Consider the following 18,572-nt stretch of genomic DNA (forward strand, 5'->3'; position numbering starts at 1 on the left):
TATTTGCACTGGTATCGCTTTGTCTCCCAAGAGCATGTGATCCAATTACAAAAGTAAACACAAGACATATTTTGATTATTAGCCATTTTCTGCAAATTACTGGGAGGTATGATAATCACAAATATATACTGTTGAGGCTCTGTCTCTCCTTTGGAATGTCATGGTTGTTTTTCTAGCATGATCGTGATATTTTTCCATCCTCTTACGGAAACAAGTGACTTATACAATCAGCGGAGATAGCTTTGCCTTCGCCGGGAGAGCTTAAAGCAAATACAGCTGAGACGTGTGAGCTGCAGAGCGCCGTAGCTTGTGCGATATTGAGCTATTATGAGTTAAAGGACACCCTCTGCCAATGGCAGCTTAACATCTGGTTAGCATTTCATCTGCTGGGTGACATTTTTTAGAGGAAATATACAGATGAACGGGGGGAACTTTCCAGGAAAAAGGGATCATTTCAGACTTTCTTTCTTAATTTTTGCTCGCAAAGTTGTCTTGAAGATATTTGACCAGACTGCTGGACAGTTTGTTTCGCTACGGAAAATATAGTACAGTGCTCCCAAATCTATATAACCCCACTGCAATCTAAAAACATCAGTGAGTTTGAATGGGTTGAAACCTCAAAACTGGAAGGTTTTCTACTTCTTAAGTTGAAAAAATTAAGAGTGGCATCTGCTCACTCTGTTCCAGACTGAACTCGCACTGTAAATTCCTAACAGACTAACAGGACATCATTTTCACTTGAATGTTTTCCACAGCGTTGTGTCCATCTCTTCCAGTCACCCATTAACAGCAATCCAGTGTGGACCCTTCAAACGCTAAGCGCTCAGAGTCGGAGCGTGATGTGCCTGGCTGCCTTTGTGAGGGCCTCCTCCCCTCCACTGCCAGTTAATGTTAACTCACAGTTCATACTTGTTTCACGAGTGTGTGCACGTCTAGGTTGATCCAAATCAAAGTCACTGCGCAAATTGTGTGGGTGTTTGGGTGAACACAAAGAGACCGGGGGTGGCGACTTGTATCTGTCGAAGTCTCTGAATCTGCACCTCGACTTTTCAACCAGTTGTGAAGTGTTTTCTCAAAGCCATCAGGATCATCGTACAGAATCTCACAGAGATCTGTGGGTAAAGGTGCACAGCCCGACCAAGAGACAGAGGAGGTCGAACGAACCGATCGAGACTTGGACTGGATTTATTTTGACATTCCTCTGCTAGCTGGTTCTCAGGCCTGCCTGATTATTCCTCTCCCGGTATTTCAAATAAACCCATCTCTCTCCCGAGCAGGGCAGGGCCTGGCGATGCTCCTCTCTAACACCAGATTAGGTTGCTAAACTCAAGTACAGTGGGAAAGGAATCATGAGGAGAAGTGAGAAAAGAAAGTCGGTTCTGTCAGCCTCGGCCGCTTGGACGGGGTCAGAGTCTTGGAGTATCTATCCAGCTCTTGTTCCCGAGAACATGAAATCCCTGCATTTATGATGTCATTCCTCATGTTACTCCACAAGCCACTAGACAAGGACGATCATCTTGAAGAGTCAAGTTCCCCTCACACACAGAAAACTCTTGAACAACTACTGGAGTGAGCCATGGAGTCGTCTGAAAGCATTTGTCCCCCATGTTGTTTTGCAAGTACTTTCACTCACTACACACACAAACACAGAGTTTCATTAATGTTTTTGCTTTTATGTAAGCTATCACTAATAAAAGAACATGTCTCTACTTAATTCAATAGTGGACATTGGCTGCACACAGCTGTTTTGCTTTGGCAGCAACTTAAACAATTGAGTTAAACACAAGTTATTCATATTTAATGAACCTGTATATTTTGTGTTGATACAATGTGATTGAAACGTGTTTTGATAAAGCCTTTAACTTTATCACTTTATTTCAACACAATTGAATTACTTTTACTCCAGTACTATTTGTTCACTTAAATACTAAATGTTATTTACATATCAGTATTATATTACCCATTTTTACCTCAATTAATAATAAAAATGAGCCACAAAAATAAACAGCAATTGTGACATCTTAGTATTCTTAGAAGTATTCAAAGTTCTTTACTCCAACTGAATTAAACTCAACATCCCGTTACAACTAATATTTCACATGTCATAGGTGAAATGTGCATCCATTTAGAAAATTAAGGTTCCCTACTTTGAATTCATTTGATTGGTGCAAATATATTTTAATAAGAGGCTGGGGCAGCATGGTGAAATACAACATTTAAAGTTTTCCCCACCTGCCAGATGATTGGTGGCATCTGCTGTGACCTACCTGCAGTGGTAGTATGGACTCTTATCACACAAGTACAAAACTGAGTATTTTGTCTGGTGTGCACTCAGATCACATCTAGAGAAAGAAGGAGAAAGTGTTTACAGCTGTAATGAATGACCACGTTTGAAGAGAGTGAAAACCTGCTTCTCACCTCAACTGGCCTGGTCAGCCACTCAGAGAGTATAACCGACTGTTGATTTTTGGGAAATTACAGAAAATAGCCTACTGAATCTTGTTCAGACGCTATTTGAACCCCCCCACCTTCACTTTGGTCAAAGTGAGTCAGAGTTAAATTGCACCTTGATTTTATACAGCGTCTAACTTTGCTTAAACTTTCTTCTTCATAACTTAAAATGACCCAAAGATAAAAAATAACAGACAATCAGACAGCAGACAGCAAATTAGCTCAGGTACATAATCCATTCAGCAGTTATAGGCTCTTTCAAAGCAGACATTTCTACTGGTTGCAGATAACATTAAGGATACCATAAAATTAAATTAACGTATAAATGTACTCAAAGGAACTAATGCTAATGCTGAGTAGACAGAAAATTAATGACTTTGGAACTGAAAAATATAAAGTTGAGATTTTGTCTTAACGTGAGAGTTAACTCAGACTCAGACTTCATAGCTGAGACTTTTACCTTTCTCTGTGTATTGGACACAGTAGATCCACTGTGGGACACTATAAGGCATGAGACAATGGAGGAAAAAAAACAGCAAAGGAGGAATCTCCATTAGAAATGGATAGAGGCTCTTTGTCCCAAAGAGCTTAACATTTTCTGAGGTTGTGGTAAACTCAGCATGCCACGGCCAACATGCCTGGCTACTACACTGCACTGAAGCCAACAAACTCTATTTCGCCATGCCACTGATTGGCAGTCATCATCAGTTAGCTGGTAAGCAGAGAAAGCTATAGAGTCTAAGCTGGACATCTCCAGGGCCTCATTATATGTCTCATTTGCCAGCAGCTCAGACTCTTATGTCTGAGTGCCCAGGAGTAGCATGAGGGCCCACTTCATCAAGAGCAGCCAGGGATACATTCTTCCTCCACTAGGTCTGTTCAGGGCTGAATACGTCTTTGTGAAGTGTGATATATTGTAGAAGTGACAGCCTGCCTCAAATCCATTTACAATCAAGGGCAAAAATCTCCATGTAGTTTCTGATTCGGACGTAATCCCAGACAGCACCACACCTTTATCTCATAATTACCCACAAGGAAATACACAGGGATTGTATCAGTGCGGGAATTATAGGAAAGGCAGGGAGAACGCCCAAGCTGTGCAAACTCTAACAGCCACCCAGACACCAGATTATAGAGCGAGAGATGTGGAATTGAAGACAGGCTGGACCACATTCTGGGTCTTACACGAATGTAGGATCAAATGTTGTGAAGATGTGATATCACATTCACCCCACCTGCAACCTAGGGGGTTCCCCTGTAGCTGCCATGGGAAAGGTGAAAAGACTGGAGTAGCTCATCTAAAAAGAACAATATATATTACATTTGAGTTTATTATAGTCATATTGAGCAAGCTACAGGATCTGCATGAAAGCTAGAAAGAGAGCAAATCTAATCTAAAGGTATTAGATCAATGGTTTGAATAAATAGATAAAATACAAATGGAGAATTGGATATACAGTTGATACAATGAGCTAAAAGTAACAAATAAAGAGCCAAGAGAGTTAACAATGTCATGCATTAAGAGTTTGCTAAATGTTAATCCAATTGAAACAGTTAGCCAAAAGTAACTGATGAGTCTTCTGTTAGAAAACTATTCAAGACTAGTTAGAGATAAGAGCAGTCATGGTTAGGTTTGGAGCAGAAGATAATATATTTAAATAGCTTTAAAGTAATACCTACCTAAAAGTTGATGCAGCGGATAGACTAATGGAAAATTGCTAAGAGTAATGTACTGATGAAACAATAAGCCAAAAGTGACAGTCTTCAAACATTACTTAAGAGTTGGTAGGTAAAAGCAGTAAAAAGAAAGAAAGAAAGAAAGAAAGAAAGAAAGAAAGAAAGAAAGAAAGTTAGTTTAATGCACTGAAAAGCATTAAACAAGATCGAGTAAATGTTCATTAGCTACCCGCTGATCTTACAAATTAGTCACTATCATTTTGCCTGTTCATGTTAATGATTGAGATATGCTGATGGACGTTAACTGCTAACTTGACAAATCTCTGATGAATGCAGGCACAAATGTGTATGATGGGGAAAACGAAATATAACGACAACGGACCGGGCTGTTGATAGTTTCAAGGGTCAGTTAAAAACACATCTCAAGACAAGCCTTTAAATGTTAGGAGTTTTTTCCCACTGCTGATTTACTACTGTACATTGTACATATCTAAACTATACTGTGTATAAGTTCCAAATGTGTTTTATAATGTTTGCGTGATTGAATGTCTTTTTTCCATACTGTGAAGCACTATGTGTACACGTACTATGATGGGTGCTATATAAATAAAGTTTTACTTACTTACAATATTAATTTACTGACAATATCAACTGTGTGAACATCCCATTTAGTCCAAAGTTCGGTTGAGTCTGAACCGTGCTTATAAAAGAGTTAAAAATAGATACTTTTGTTTTGAAAAGAAAAATGAATGCATTCAAAGCACAACAAATTTGCCAAAGTTGATTTAATAAAAAAAAAATTCAATGAAAGTAAAACATGAACAGCATGACAACATCATATGATCTAGTTTGATTGTCTCTATTATTAACCACAGGGAACTAGTGAATGCTGTGCTCTGAAAGCCCAGTGTCTCTTGTTAGTGATATTTTCCATGAAAGTGCTCTATTTGAAGTGTGCTGAAAGCCTCTTCCAAAGCACTTAGACTTGTTATTTGCAGATGGTAATGGTCATACACTGTCCATTTAAAATTGCTGTTTGTTTTTCTTAATAGGGACCTCATTATCACCATCTTTAAAATAAAGTAGATGCAATTCTTGGAAAAAAAATGTATGAATTCAAAAATGTATGAAAATCCGTATCAGTGGATGTGGTACAGTACCTTGGTGTTTGTGATTTCTTTCTACTCTACAGAGCTGGCCAACAACCAAATCAACGCAATAGTCAAAAAACACATACTTTATTTCAAATTGCTGCAACAGGGGCGCTAAAAACAAACTGCAGAGAAACACACGGGCCCCCCACCCCGAGTTAAACTCACTTTGATAGAAAATATTCTCATTTTAAAAATCATGAATAAAACGAAAGCACAGGAGAACATAATGGTGGACGAAATGATTTGGAACACAGCGTTATGTAGCCTTGTCCAGCCAACAGAAAAAAAAGGAACACTTAATAGATTATAAGAGCACATTTTGGTGCGGCTTTCCAACCTTTTCAAAAACTAGAACATTTCATGAACTTTCAGGAATAAATATTAAAAAAAAAGAAAAACACAGGACACCACCCTGCCCCACCAAAAAAAAAAAAAGAAGAAAAAGAAAATTAAAATCTATTTTACTGTTTTAGCTGTAATATCTTAAGATTATGGGGTGTGCAAGAAAAATCAACTAACGAATTTCCAAAGAAAAAGCAGTGACAACACACACATGAATCATCAAACACACGTGCCCACTCACCACATGCCTCTCACACACTCACACACAGCTTGACAGAACAGAGCACGCTGTAGTTACTGATTAACTTGACTGATTTCACTACACATTGATAAACTGACAGTGCAAATTTTCAGACGGCTGCAGAGAACTAAAATAAGAGCAAAGAAGAAACACCAACAGGACAAACTTTCAGACATTTTGTACAATATGAACTCAGCGTTGGATCCGTTCTTCCTTTTTTGTCTTTTTTGTTTTGCTTTCTGATTAAGATGGAATGAAGCTCCAGAGAAGCAGATGAAAATAAAGTTTTTTTGGGATTCAGCACTCCACATTTTTTTTTTTTTGCCTTATGCAACTATTGGTTATTTTGAGATTAATGTAATGTTGCCTTCTTTGTCCTTATCCTTCATTGAACATATCCTTAAAAAATGTTTAAAACAATAACAGGTTGTTACCTACATAAAACATTCTGGAGCACCATTTTCATAAACATCAATTGAGACAGAATTACGATCCAAGAACAAAAATTCGAAGCCAAAAAAGTTGATTCTGGCCGTTCTAAAGGCAGCGATCTCGACTGGTGGCACTAAGTTTGGACTTTAAATGTAGACATGAGTCAATCCAGTCAACCGACTACAGTGCATTATGATGGTGTTTCTCATCTACGGGGTTATAATGAATGACCTCGGACCTCCTGTGACAGGGCAGGTCGCGTCACCCTGGTCCACTACACCTGTACGATGTGAAATGCTTACTTTCAGATTATGTGAATTCTCTCAGGAAAAAAGGTAGAGAAGCCTGGAAGAGGAAGAAGAAAAAAAGAGAAACAATGCACTGATCACACAGGCTTTCCCTTCTCCTGCAAGTTTCTCATCTCGCAAGGCTAGTCGAGTATTTTTGACGACACCCAGGTTTTACAGTACCCTCAGTCCTTTGGGTTTGTCAGAGTTCTCAAAGACTCAGAAGAAGTTTCCTGAAATGAATCCAGTCACAGGATATGGAAGGATATTGAAGTGTCTGTTAACTGGATAGAAGGAGTTACAGAGTTCCTGCTCCTGTTTTTCGGTTTTTTTTTTTTTCTCTGCTTCACCATTCGGCATCCCCAATGGCTTTGGAGAAGACATAGTCTCTCCCATTCAGATTCATGATCCCGTCCTTCAGGTGGAATTTCCATTTGTTCTTACTTCTGTGAATCTGGGGAGGAGAGGGAAAGAAATGAACGTTGTGGGCGTGAAGGACAGATGGACACTGTTTCAACTTACTGTGGACCAAGCGTCTAATGTCTTTAGCTCATGTAGGACACGTATACCGACATTAATCAGTGTTGACTTTTGATCCGTTTTTTTCTTTTTTTGTAAACAGCACTGGGCAAAAAGGTGCATTAATAGACGGCTGACGCAAAGCAGCATGAAACTCTACTGTTTAATTCAAAATTAAAAAGATTTTTAAGCATTTAGTCCTTGCTCATCCCTTAGTATGAGTTTAAATTTGAGATGAATTGAATTGTTTTTGTTCAGCTAAAATTACATTTATGTATTAATCATGTCCGTTTATGTAGTACAACTGATATGGTTATCAACACAAATATTATTGCCCCACTGTGTATAATACTTGAGTTATGGAAGTTAAAATTCAGCATATTTTAGTATAAATTATATTAAATTATATAACGCATTAGAAGGTAATTTCATATATATGTCACATCTATATTTACACACAAGTTAACTGTTGGATTTCTTACCTTGTCATACTGGCACACCACTACATTCTCTGTATCAAACAGCTCCTGGTCTTCCTCATCACTGACATCATCCCCACTGTTCAGTGGCTCCTGACAAAGACACAAAACCCACACAACAATAATGTTTCATGAGGCGTAAAAGACTTAAAAAATGAGAGCTGTTGCAATGAACATTAAAATACATCTCTGGAAACACGACTAATCCTACAGATTCTGAAGGGAAAGATGCTAGTAAGTGACACATATACTATCCGACAATAAGACAATATCATTGAATGACATAACTTCAACATCAAACACGATTATACCATTGATAATCAGCTACCATAACATTCCCTGGGTTGTTGGAGGGCTTAGGCGACATGACAGTTCGGAGGGACTTTAATTTTTATTTTTTTGTTTGTAAAATTAATGACAGGATCAGAAAAAAATACGAATGTATCTGCTGAAATAATATGATAATACAAAATGATCTCGCTAATGTTAGCCATAAAAAACATTGTGCTAATGTTCAAACCAATTCACTAGGAAACCAGCTGCATGTTAAATGAACCAGCAACAGCAGGTCAGATGAGCTAACTAATTAACTAACCTAGCAGCCAACACTGAGTCATTACGGTTGTTCTCGCGATTTAACTGACACTTTTGTAGAACGATGAACAATTGCTTGTTTGCAGAGCGAACAATGTTGTACAGACAACAGATCTAACCACGTTAATACACCCTGGTTCCTCGGACACAGGCTGCAACAGCTGATCTCACCTCACTATCCGTCACTCCTCACTCGGCTAAACACTCACAGCAGACGGCTGTCTAGATACTCGAGTCTCATTGGATAAGTTACCATCTCACAGATGTAAACGGAGATGTGTAAAATCAGCCTTGTGCACGATACAGAATTGCCGCTTCAAGGATACGAGGGAAGATTTTCTTTTTTCATATTTCCCATTCATTCAGCTCGGATGCTGGAGCGATCAGGGAAAACCCTGCATAACATGGTCATGCTGATATTTCTCTTTGTGCCTACCTCCTCCACCTGCCCGTCCTCTCCCCCATCCTTGTCCTTCTCCTCCTCGTCATCTTCATCATACTCCTCTTCTTCGTCCTCATCCTCCTCTGAAGAGGTGTCTCCGGCTCCGTCCACCTGCAGCATCATGGGAGGCTGCTGTGCCTGAGGCTGCGGCTGACCCTGGGTCTGGTCCTGCTGCTGGACCTGAGGCTGTGGCGGGGCCTGTGGCGCAGCTGCGCCCTGGGCCTGCTGGATCTGGCGCACCAGAGCAGCTGTTGTTGCCTGACCGGGCTGCGGTGCCATTGCTGCTGCCTGCATCACCTAATGAGGAAAGGGACACAGCAAGCAAACAACATCAGTATGATGCTGGTTTAATTGTGATGTATAATTGCTATTAGCTTTATTACCATTAAATTCATGTAAATAAAAGTTAAACTAATATATGCCCTGTAGGTTTACCCCCAGGCTTTCTGCATGGTCATTACAGAACAGTAATTCTAACATATCCAACTAGAAAACGTATATCCACCTATAATATGACCAGAGAAATAAGATAAGGATACAGCACAGTACTGTATATCTGGGGGGAAAAAACTTCACTGCATTGTAAACTTTCAGATAAGAACAATGCAATCAGTGAGGAACAAAGTGGAGAAGTGCTGACCTGTGTATTGCCTTGGACTTTGTTTGAAGCTAAAACAATCTGCTGTGGCTGGATGATGACTCCTGTTTGCTGGGGGCCTCCCTGCAGAGGAGTCAGGACCTAGACACAAAGTAAACACATTTTATAGAAGCTTTCCGATTAACAGTCAGAAAACAGGTCTTGTTTTTGGATGTATTCCTGAAAACATCATAAGCACAGTTCAGACTCAATCGAAGCATCTTTTCAAGCAGTCGTAAACTGAAGGTTGAAAGGCAGGGTAGTAATCAATATTTTCATTGAACTGTTCCTGCTTCATTAGAAGTGATGGATAGCATGGTCATGGATAATATTTCTTCAAGGGAAAGGGGTGAGTAGACCGTCCTCCTGATTTCCCTGAATCGTTTTATGTTTTTCATGGCATTTCTTTTCCCATATTTCCGAGAGTTGGTTCTTCCACTGCTTCAATGCCAGAGGACCCACAGCTATGCAGCTCCACTGCTTCATTTAACCTTACACGGGCGCATTTACAAACCAATTAGATAAAGAATGACAATTTTATAATAAAAGTTGTTGATTACCAGTGTGACCACCACAGTCAAACAGTGTGAAGCCCTTTCAGTCCGGTCTAACTTTTAGTTTCCAATGGTTTCTCTCCTTTAACCAAAGCTAGACGTTCCTCATTGTGTGACTGGGCATACTGTACCTGTTGGATCACCGGTGCCTGCACACCCCCAGGCTGCATCTGCTGCTGCAGGAGGATCTGCTGCTGGGGCTGGATGATGTACTGAGCCCCATTAGGAGCGCGGACCACTTGCAAGATCTGACCTGAGGGACCAAGAAACAGGAGAGGGATGAGTGCGTGGATATCTGGCAGCAGGCGGGGGCCACTGGAATAAGCCCAATCCCATTAAGAACAGGTCTGAGTAAATGGTATGACTGATCTAACTTCATATGACTATGTAGGAGCATTTTGTCACACTGACAACCTGACACGGTAAGTGATGTGCAGAGCTGCTGGTGTGAGTGTTTTACCCTGGCTGGTGATGAGCTGTTGGTACGGGGTGACTCCTGTGGGCAAAGCCAGTGTTGCTGCGGTAGCTGCTGCACTCTAGAGGTGAGAAGGAGAACACACACACGCAAGAGTGATCAAAATGAAGCCGGTCACACACACAGCACTTGGTCCTGAGGCTAAATAATATCTACCAGTGGCCTAAAGGATTACATTCATCAATGAGAAAATCAATGGTTGTCACGGTGGAAATGCTCTACAGAGGTAAGAAAAATACACCCAGGTACACACAGGTTATTTATGGCTTTGGTGTAAAAGTACATTTCTCTGGAGAAATGTTCATATTTATAAAACACTGCACAACCTCTCAACAATTAAAGCGCTAATAATCATATTCCCCTGGCTGATGTGATAAAAGCAGCATTTACATATTTTCATTTATTAGGATTTATCTACCAGGTTTTAATAGTGAAAGGTTGTAGGATTATGAAGAAAAAACATGGCGCTACGACAGCAGCACACATGCAAGCCTCAACGCTGACAGATGGCCTGCTGAACAAAACTGTAGTAGGGAAGGGGGCCAGTCCAAAAAGGAAGGCGAGCTTCCACTGTGTGACATTAAAACTGAAAAGAAAAAAAGGTGTGTTTGTCAGTGTGCATGAGACAACACCAGAGGCGTGTAATGGGATGCATCATTCCTGGCTATAACTGTAATCCAATCACTCTGTGAAAGTCATTCTCTTTCATGTCCTGTCTCATATTGGACCAGTTATCCTGCTCTGAGGGAAAGGTCTGCAGACTCCCATTAAGATCCTTTGCCGTCTCCTACTTTTTGGCAACTACTCAGTGTATCGGAGGAAAAAACTTATTTTTAACTTCTTTCTCAAAAAACAAAAAACAAGTATTTGAAATTGAGTGTTTGAGACAAGCTCAACTGCAGAAAAATAAAACTGGCCGGTGCTGAATTTGGCATCATTTAACAGGCAAAAGAAGCACTGTGCTCAGCTTTTATCGCCTGTGTGTGTTTGTAGGTAGACCAGCTGAACTTACTGTACTTCCTGCAATTTTTGAACACTGCCAATCAGAAACTGTTACAAGGTCATTTTGCTGCTTGTAAGTTATAGTCTTTGGCATAACAGGTTTTGCTCTGCCCTGTTTGAGGGATTCACAATTGCTCCCACTGTTTTTCTTATGCCAGCTGTAATATACAGAGTAATCTTACATTCAGTTTATATGCACATAATCTACTTACCATCCCCGTTGCACTCATGTGCTGAAGAATCTTGGAATCCTGAACAATGACTTGCTGCTGGGGAGCTGTGGAGAGAAACATGTGTAAGTCATGTCACCATATGCACCAAAACAACTAATAGTATAATTTAAGAAATAGCGCAACCCCCCCCCTCCAAAAAACAAAACAATAGATAACACCTGTAAATTGGTTGGGTCACTTCTCCTATGTTATATATGCCAGTGTTTTTCAACCTTGGGGTCGGGGCCCATGTGGGGTTGCCTGGAATTCAAATGGGGTCGCCTGAAATGTCTAGTAATTGATTAAAAAAAACTGATAAAAATATTTTTTTCAAAATGTCAAAATGGGGTCACGAGCCCAAAAAGGTTGGGAACCACTGTTATATACTATTCATTGGTTGAATTTAGCCAAATCCTTTGAACAAATCACTTCATAGAGGGATATTATTGTCTAGGTTGGATAAATAATTTATAGCTTTAAGGGACTTTCCAATCAACATGTTTGCAATGTTTATAAAAAGACATTCACTGAAGTTACAGACATCTGACTCTAGTTATTTTAACAAGAGTGCCAGTGCCAGTGCAGGCTAACCTTGCTGCTGCTGGGGGGGCAGGATGACTTGCTGGGTCTGTGCTGGCTGGGTCACGGGCTGGACTTGTTGGACTTGTTGAACCTGCTGCTGTTGCTGCTGTTGTTGCTGCTGCTGAGCGGCCTGCAGGGCTGCCTGCTCCTCGGTATGGAAGCCATCAACCGCCTTGGACTGCAACAGTTTGCTCTCCCATAGCTGAAGTACCAGGCAGAAGAAATACGGCAGAAGGGAATCATTTGTCAGTGGGCCATCTCGGGCTCAAAGTGTTGCAAAACCAATATTATAAATCATTGAGCATAGAAATTTTGGAAATGGTTCAGGACCAGTGTCCAAACCAGGGTTTTAAATAAATCTGTGATGCCACACTTGAAATGAATAAAAGAAATCCATCCAAGGTATTCATCAACTGTTCAGTTCTTATTGATATCCCGGAGGGAAATTGGATTTGCAGTGGCATCACAGACACACAACAGACAGAAGAACACCACCAAATCATCAACTGTATGGGATACGTTCCTACACTGATCCGGAGCAGAAGATCTAAAGCACAGCTCACAACACATCACGGGAGCAATTTCTTCTGTGGTGGACTGTACACAGAAACAATAATACTGAGGACAGTTACCGTTTTCAGCTCCAGAAGCACTTGCTCATCCACTCCCTCGTCCAGGAACAGCTCTCGCACCTCAGTGATCACATCCTCAATCACAGACTTATATAGTTTAGGCTATGTGGAACAGGAGAGAGAGAAAACACTTTTACACTTTTCTTTCTTTAAAAAATAGAAAGAAGACAAAAACTGGTGTGTTGCATGTTTACATTATGGTGACTTGTTTTCACATAAATTTGATAGGAACACCTTCACTTCACATGGACACCACAAAAACATAATGTAAAACAGCCCCAATAGGTGTATAGTTTGCCTTGTCAAATAAGAATGGATATGTATAATATGGTATTATCTGGTGTATAGCCCAACTCTAAAACTGGTATAACAATCCCTGGGATTTAGCTATAGTGTACACTCAGCACCGCGTGGCTTCTACTAATCCACATAAACCAGGTTTACATTGTCTGTGTCTCACGGCATTAACAGTATACTCCCCCTCGGGATACCGTCACATACATGACGCAGTCAACAACAACACTACATACATGCGGTTTAAAGGTCTACAACAGCACAACGGTGCCATTTCTTCATCGGGGGGGAAAGCGATACAACGTGAGATTTAAAAAAAAAGAAAAAAGTGAGCGACACGCAGGGACACCGCAGCGCTTTGTCCCCGGTGTCCGCAGCTCGGCCCTCGGTCTCTCCTTCCCTCCCCCTCGGCCTGTCTGCTCTCCACTATTTAAAGCACAGTCTGGTGTTTATATGTAGAGCCGGTGACGTAGCGTCGAGTAGCACCTTCCCATCCCGGGCAGTCTATATTAGAGAGCCAATATGGCTGTATAAAACCAGGCAGCGGAAAGGAGGAGGGCCAGAACCGGAGAGAGGGGAGACGTGGTGGAAGCCATTTTACAGAGCGGGCAACTGCGCGCTCGACAACCCCCGTACTTTTGACCATGATGTGGCGGAATGTGAAGGATATTTTTCGGTGTATTATCTTATGAGTGCTCAGCGCTAAGTAAGCAGTATGGCCTTGTCGGCAGGGAGAAGGACAAATTTGACATGAAATGGGTAGAAAGTGGTGGTTTGGGACGGCTACCCTTCCTCCTGGGCGTGGAATGGTGGACAATGATGAGGAGCGTTTGACTGCACGGTGACGACTTTAGACTAAAGGACACTTTAATTTGGCAAACCAAAAGCTCAATTCAGTCGCAGTGGATGATGGCAATGTGCTTTGCGTACATTTATATTTCATAAATAATTATTACTATTTAAAAATAAACTATTTAGCTTAAATTAACCACTGGCCCATTTATCTCATATTCAAAAGCCACAAGCAATGATTTGAGCCATAACTAAAGTAAAAGCACCAACAAACCGACCGATTCATATTTAGCCTTAAACGTTACAGTTTCAAAAGGCTTTGACATGAACCAACTAACGGTAAACTCATGAAACCTTCAGCCTTACAAAAAGTCCATGACTTACAGCTCAAAACTGCATTTTCACTTCTCAACCTGAACTTCTTCGCCATTTTAACTTATTTTCTTATATTTAACCAGATAACATGTTACAGCTCCTTCATCCGTCAGCCAGTGCTCCGACCAGATGGTAATATCTGAAAAAATCTAGTTTCAAAAAACTGATTAAAATGGCCGATTGACTGAACTTAAGTATTCGCTTTATTAGACCAAGCAGTGAAGTGTTTGTTAAAATAGATTCATTGTTACTGCAATAAATAAAACCAGCTCGTCGACAGCTTTCCATTAACTTTACCCCCATTTTCCCCCGCTGACAATCCTTAGAGATTGATCCTTACCACTGGGTTCGAGTTTGCCGAGCTCGCCATTATACGCGTAGTGTAAAAACCACACGGAAATAGGCGAGAAATAGAGCCAAAAATTACGAAAAACGACTTAAAACAACTGGGAACGATATTCTAAAACAGCCGGCATCACTTTTGTAAATAAAACACAGTTTTAACGGTCTTATTTACAATCCCGGGCTGCGACTCCCCAGCCGTCCTCCTTCCGTCGTTGTCCTGCTTTATATACTGAGCGAAGGAGCTGCGAGTGCGCGAGACATAGGGCAGGGTCAAGCTGCAGATACCGCGAGATTTCGTGCGTAGTATGACGACCAATCAATACAGCTGATGCTGGGATATGTAGTTTAATCGCGGTTACGGGCATATGGCCTGGATAATGTATTATATTATTTATATAGCCTATTATTATATTCATATAATACATCCAGGGTGTCTAGCCTACATCCAAATTGGAATCTCTCTCTCTCTCTCTCTCTCTCTCTATATATATATCTATATATATCTATATATATATATCTATATATATATACCTATATAATGCAATGTTGTCAGATTTTATTAGCACAGTGCTCAGTAATTTTGGATAGATAGATAGATAGATAGATAGATAGATAGATAGATAGATAGATAGATAGATAGATAGATAGATAGATAGATAGATAGATAGATAGATAGATTATCTATCTAATAGATCGTAATAGATTATCTATCTATCTATCTATCTATCTATCTATCTATCTATCTATCTATCTATAGATAGGCCTATTATTACCCTTTATTTAGGACTCAGAAGTGGTCCATATATAAAAAAGACATGATAGGTACAGACATGATATAAAAGCCATGTTTGGGTCAACAATAAATAACATACATATAGATTAAGACGCCAATGGTTCCAATTCTAATTTTGAGATTATTGCATTAGCTGAGTCAGACAGCCTACACATACATCTATGCATGAGGTTCCTGAGGACAGCAGGGCAGGATACTCCAACCCCAACAAACATTTCAGCAATGCTCCAACATGGCACAGATACAAATATATCTACATACCTACATACATACATAGTGAGTCCTTTGATGAGCCCCTTCTTTTGTCTGAGGTGTTGTACAGTCTGATGGCATTAAAGACAAACATCTCCCCAGTCCTGCTGTGCAGTGAAATGAGATGTTACTGCTGCTGTAGCTGCTTCTCTGACATGCCACAGAGAGAATGGTTGGTGTCAAAGATGTTCCACATCTTACACTGCACGTGTCTCTCTCATCAACAGTCTCGACTCCAGTGAGCCCAGAGTCCTGTCACTGATAGCCCCAGATTTTCACCAGCTTGCCCAGTGTGTTTAGGCCAGACATGGTGCTGCCCCAGAAAACTGCAGCATAAAAATAAGACAAGGGCACCATAACGGATAAAACATCAGCAGCATTTCACTGCAGACGTCAAAGTACCTGAGCTGAGGAAAAAGAGCCAGCTCTCCCTCTTCTGGTATGGCATTCATTTTCCACCAGTCAGTTTACTCTCCAGGTGCACATCTGGGTCTTTGTGCAAGTGTAGCTGTGAACTCTACACCTCCAGAAGTCATAGACCAAGACCATCTCCTTGGTCTTGGAGTTGTGAAGGAGCCAGTTCTTGCTCACATCACCATATTCCTCCTCCTGCTCCTTCCACATTTCTGGGTGTGGAGAGACTTAAAGTTTGCAGTGCACATTTATTTATTTATGACAGTCAAATTGTTTTATTTCATGTGTTTATGGTTAATCCATCAATGGATTGGGAAAATGTATGCTAGTTTTTTATTGTCTGATAACTAAAAGAGAAGACTCTGATTCTTTAATTGTGTAATCTCATGATTAACTTTAAGCACCACCATAATCATGTTTTCTGCAGCTCAGGCTGCTGGTGGTGTAATGGAGGATGTCTTCTTGTTAGTGCTCCTTAATACCAATCAACCATGCTTTGAATGCCACGGCCTATGTGGGTATTGTTGTTGACCATGTTAATTCATTTATGGTCACATTTGACCTTCTTCTTATACTTCCTGCTCCATGCTCAAAAAGCCAAGTTGTCTAAAACTGCCTTTCATGAACATGACTGAGTTCAGTGAACTTCAGTAGCCTCTCTCCAGTGACTGGATCTGAATCCAGTAGAACAGGAGATTGGCAGCATGTGTGAGCAGCTGACGAATCAGCAGGGATGAAATGATGTGATGATGTCAACACCATGAATCTCAGAGGAAACTTTCCAACATCTTGTTGAACCCGTGCCACAAAGAGTTGAAACTGTTTGGAGAACAAAGGGAGGAACTCCTGTTTCTTATGATGTTGTTTGGTGAGTAGGCTATAGCTACATTTAAGCACCAGTACTAATAGGCCTAATTTAATCATATAATACTTGATTGCAGCCATGTGTCAATAACCTTTCTTGACTTTCACTCAAGTAGGATTTTGATGCAGAACTTTTATTTGTGATAAGCTATTTTTTTTTACCCTGCATGGTGTTGCTATTAGGAGTAGCCTTTAACTCCAGTAAAGGGTTTGATTCTTTGATACGACATGGAGGATGTTTTGAGCAACTTCATTTACAACAGTTTAACATTAATTGGCTTGATAGCAGTAATTCCATGTGTAATTTCAAAACACTAAGAGACTGCAACAGCTTGGGGGGTCAGAGAAGAACCAGTGTAGGTGTCTGCTTCAGGCAGTAGTTGTCATGGAGACTTGATTATTTTTATGCCAATGGTTTTAGCCCTGTTCATAATATATTTCAACACTGTTAACAGGGGCCTTTGTCTATGAGCCAAGAGCATTTTTCCTGTAGTACCATCAGTCTGCCACTAGAGTGTGATCACACCACATCCCCGCACTCCACAAACCACGCTCTGCTCTTCCAATTCAATGACACACACATAGCCTACACACACACACACACACACACACACAAAATCCATTCAGTTTGTGCAGCGTGCAACTATTTTACATGTAATTCTATAAAGGTGGATTTAAGTGATTTTTTGGATGAGCCATGTCTGTAGGTCTCGTCTGCTTAATCAGTAACACACCTGGCTTGACTACTAGGGGAACATTTCCAAAAAACAATAAAGCTTTGCAATAAATGAGAACTGACAAGAGAACGTTACCTCCACTTCTGTCTCCATGGAAACTTGCCTCGCTGGTCATTCTGTGGATATGGATGATATAGACCGGGGAACACACAGCTCTCTGTGCATCAATCCACTTAGCACTTCAGTGTGCCTCCTTCATGCTGCAATCTCACAACAACCCATTTCATTATATTTATTTCCTTGTGATGGAATTTAAGGTCCACCTGCCACTGATGAGGATATGCTTTTCTTTTCACTTGTAATGTATTTCTTGAAAAAAAAGAAAAAGAAATAAAGAGAAGTGTTGTGTTAAAGACGAGTGGAGATGTGTGTCTCAAACTATAAGGTGCACTGAGACATAAAGCCGTGTTATTCATTGCATGTTGTCTCCACCTTTGAGTCTCTCTCTCTGTTACTGAGTAGTGTGATGCCCTCTAAAGATCTAGAGAAGGCACACTTTTTCTCCCCCCCCCCCCTTTCTTTGCTGTAGTTGCATAGCAACAGAGGAGCTGCTAGCTCCAGTTGTGTTGGTGGTGGGAGCGTGCTGCACAGGGAGGCACTGGCTCGAGATTAAGCCTGTCTCGGCTTCAATTATGAATGGGCTTCCACTGCCACACGGCTCCAAAATGGCACCACTCAGATTGATAAGACATTGAGGAATTCTTGGGCTCACTTAACTCTTTTACTTCTTTCCCTAAAGGGGGAGCTGAGTTTGACTTTAATCAGAAGTATTGAACTTAAATGATTAGAGGAAGTAAATGAATAATTAACTGGCGGAAGAGGCATGGTTATGATAAGACCCTTGTTGATAGGAATATGCGAGGTTAATTATTGGGGTCAGACTTGAGAGCAAATCAAAAAGTCCCCCCTCTCACAGCCAGCAGATGGGAGCCGGTGTGGTGAAGTGGTGAAAACGAGAGGGATGAGGAAGAGTGATGCTTTCTTATAAGGTGGG

General features: G+C 40.7%; 1 protein-coding gene across 1 annotated transcript; it reads right to left on the reverse strand.

The window, feature by feature from the left end:
• Window positions 1–5,350: 5,350 nt before the first annotated feature.
• On the reverse strand, window positions 5,351–14,749 carry gtf2a1 (general transcription factor IIA, 1). Its single transcript, XM_085771768.1, has 10 exons — window positions 14,514–14,749; window positions 12,713–12,814; window positions 12,090–12,282; window positions 11,499–11,563; window positions 10,270–10,345; window positions 9,941–10,062; window positions 9,259–9,357; window positions 8,613–8,915; window positions 7,586–7,675; window positions 5,351–7,038 (listed from the first exon to the last, which is right to left on the reverse strand). The coding sequence occupies exons 1-10, from the start codon at window positions 14,541–14,543 to the stop codon at window positions 6,931–6,933; spliced, it is 1,188 nt and encodes a 395-aa protein (XP_085627894.1). The 5' UTR covers window positions 14,544–14,749; the 3' UTR covers window positions 5,351–6,930.
• Window positions 14,750–18,572: the final 3,823 nt, after the last annotated feature.

The sequence above is a fragment of the Trachurus japonicus genome, chromosome 24 (assembly GCF_045865225.1).
Source record: "Trachurus japonicus isolate A0001 chromosome 24, Traja_1.0".
NCBI lineage: Eukaryota > Metazoa > Chordata > Actinopteri > Carangiformes > Carangidae > Trachurus > Trachurus japonicus.

Bases quoted from the DNA above. Each gene is read 5' to 3' on its own strand.
- gtf2a1 (XM_085771768.1), bottom strand. From the start codon at position 14,543: ATGGCGAGCTCGGCAAACTCGAACCCAGTG. The intron at 12,815-14,513 runs GTAAGGATCAAT...TGTTCCACATAG, and splicing joins CGGCAAACTCGAACCCAGTG to CCTAAACTATATAAGTCTGT. The intron at 7,039-7,585 runs GTAAGAAATCCA...TCTCCTCCCCAG, and splicing joins TGGTGTGCCAGTATGACAAG to ATTCACAGAAGTAAGAACAA.